The sequence below is a fragment of the Nicotiana sylvestris genome, chromosome 8 (assembly GCF_000393655.2).
Source record: "Nicotiana sylvestris chromosome 8, ASM39365v2, whole genome shotgun sequence".
Taxonomy (NCBI): Eukaryota; Viridiplantae; Streptophyta; class Magnoliopsida; order Solanales; family Solanaceae; genus Nicotiana; species Nicotiana sylvestris.
Genome location: NC_091064.1, coordinates 24932011 through 24934247, shown reverse-complemented (window position 1 = coordinate 24934247; position 2237 = coordinate 24932011). Strand labels below are relative to the sequence as shown.

At 35.4% G+C, this 2237-nt stretch overlaps 1 protein-coding gene across 1 annotated transcript; it reads right to left on the bottom strand.

Annotated features, from left to right (window-relative positions):
* Positions 1 to 718: 718 nt before the first annotated feature.
* Positions 719 to 1330, bottom strand: LOC104232967 (uncharacterized). The gene has a single exon (XM_009786244.2). It carries the CDS (start codon positions 1328 to 1330, stop codon positions 719 to 721), a length of 612 nt encoding a protein of 203 aa, XP_009784546.1.
* Between the last annotated feature and the right edge of the window lie 907 nt (positions 1331 to 2237).

The window sequence follows — 2237 nt, the reverse complement described above, 5'->3', positions numbered from 1 at the left end:
CGACTAATTAATTTGGATATGCCGCATAAAGCCCAATAAAAGAAGGAAATGATCCCTACAAATATTTTTCTATTCTCAGAGCTCGGATCCTTAACCCAAAAAAATTCATTCTCAAAGCTCAAACCCAAAATGTCTAGTGAAGGGTGGAGTGATCTTATCCATCCCACCACAACCCTTTGTAGTAAAGGAACTACTACTTGCAACCTCCTTATCCTGCCTTCACAGGAATCAACTAGGGGCGAAACTAGAGTATTAAATATGACTTTAGACGAATTTAATAGCTTTTGATTAGACCGTATAAATGTATTAGAAAGCTTAAATAAGTATCAATGTTAAATTACGAATCCATTAATTAAGATGAGTTGGGCAAGTCATAACTCATAAACTTTGCCTCTGAAACCAACTCATATATAATTGCACCTCAAATTATAGCCTTTCCGCAACTGATACTAAACTAGTAGAGATTGCACTGCACTGGATATTACATGTAAAAATCAAACAAGTTTGCATCTACTATTATCAACACAAGGCATCGGTGCTACTGCTAGATAGTGTCATCACTACTTAATTTGCACAAGTTATATAAATTTATTAGCAAAGAAATTAAATAACAATACCCTAGAGGAAGATTCAAATGGGGCTAGCTGCCTGCCAACTATTGCTAAAGACAGGCTATCTAAATTACTGAATTCACGTGAACCCAATATAGATAGACACTTTAAATCCGCCCGGGACTAGAAAAGCTCCAATTATCTGAATGAGAAGCAGGCGTATTCATTGAAGAAGCCCCAGAACCACACTTGGCTACTGTCCTAACACTCTCTATTAGTGCCTCTGTACGTGCCTCATGTGACAAAATTTCAGACAATAGTTGAGGGCTTATCAGTAATTTCACCTTCCACACTCCAGTACTATTGTATGTAGGAAATATCTCAGCTTCTAATGATCTCTTTAACACCCTCTGATTATCACATGACATCCTATAAGGTGTTGCTTGAGGTAATAAAATACCACTATTACTACCATTACAAGTAGTAATATTATCACTTTTTTCCTCTCGTCTTTTGGATTTAGTATGATTTTTTAATTGAGGGAGGAGAGAGTATATTTCACCAGCTTGAAGTTCTTCGTTGTGAAAAAGTGGTGGAGAGAACATATCACGGCTACGATATATGGCATGGCCTGGGAATTCATTGGTGATACAATTGGCTGTTATGGGTGCATATAACTCCATGATTCCACCATTGGAAGTGACCACTTTTATCATCTTCTTTTCTTCTTCTTGATCAACTTCTCTAAAACCAAACCCCTTGAATACACAATTTCCCATCTCAAGAACCTAATTAGCATACAAATTAAGATAATTGGATATATGCCTGAACCACACTGAATAACGTTATTCAGTACTTGTGCTGATGGAAGACATCATATTATCATATACATGCATGGTCAATAGTATTCTCGACGTGCTTGAAAATTAGTATGAACATCACTTTTGCTCAATACATTTGTTAGTAAAAAGTAATAAGTACCGAATGGAATAGAAGAGATGCGTGATGAGCTCAACAACATATGCAATTTTAACTATATCCTCCGGGTTGAATTGCCACAACAGGAGCATTCGTCGAGGGAGGATGTCCGTCTGTTGATGGCTAGCTCGCGTGCACACAAATATTGGACCTAAATTTATTGTCCAAAAGATGTGTTGAAAAGGAATGACAAGGTTTTTTTTATATATATAGGAATAGGGATGTCGTCGGTGGGAAGTTTCTTGAGAGTGAAGGGGTTCTTTTCTTTTTTCTGAATTTGGAATACAAGAAATGTATCTAATGCTAGCATTAATAGTCAATCCGAAAGATTACAAGTATGAAATATGAAGTATCCTTTCCTTCATAGTGGCAGATTCTTATATTATGCGTGTAGGATTTTGCTATATACTATAAGTTATAAAGTGGTAGGACCAGCTTCTGCTGGCTAAAGAGACAAACTATAGGTATGAATTATGTCAAATAATTTTTATTGGTTTTTCCCCCGTTACAAAAAAGATAAGCCCCTTAATCTTAGATTAATGATTCTACCGTTAAGATTTACCGTAATAATGAGCAATTTAATAGGAGTAATTTAGAGATGTTTTTGTTTGATTAGGTAATGAATTATCTTAATCATAATAGATGATACAAAAAGATCTAACTTTATTATGACTGTGATAAAATGAAAGAAACGGTTCAATGTAATCG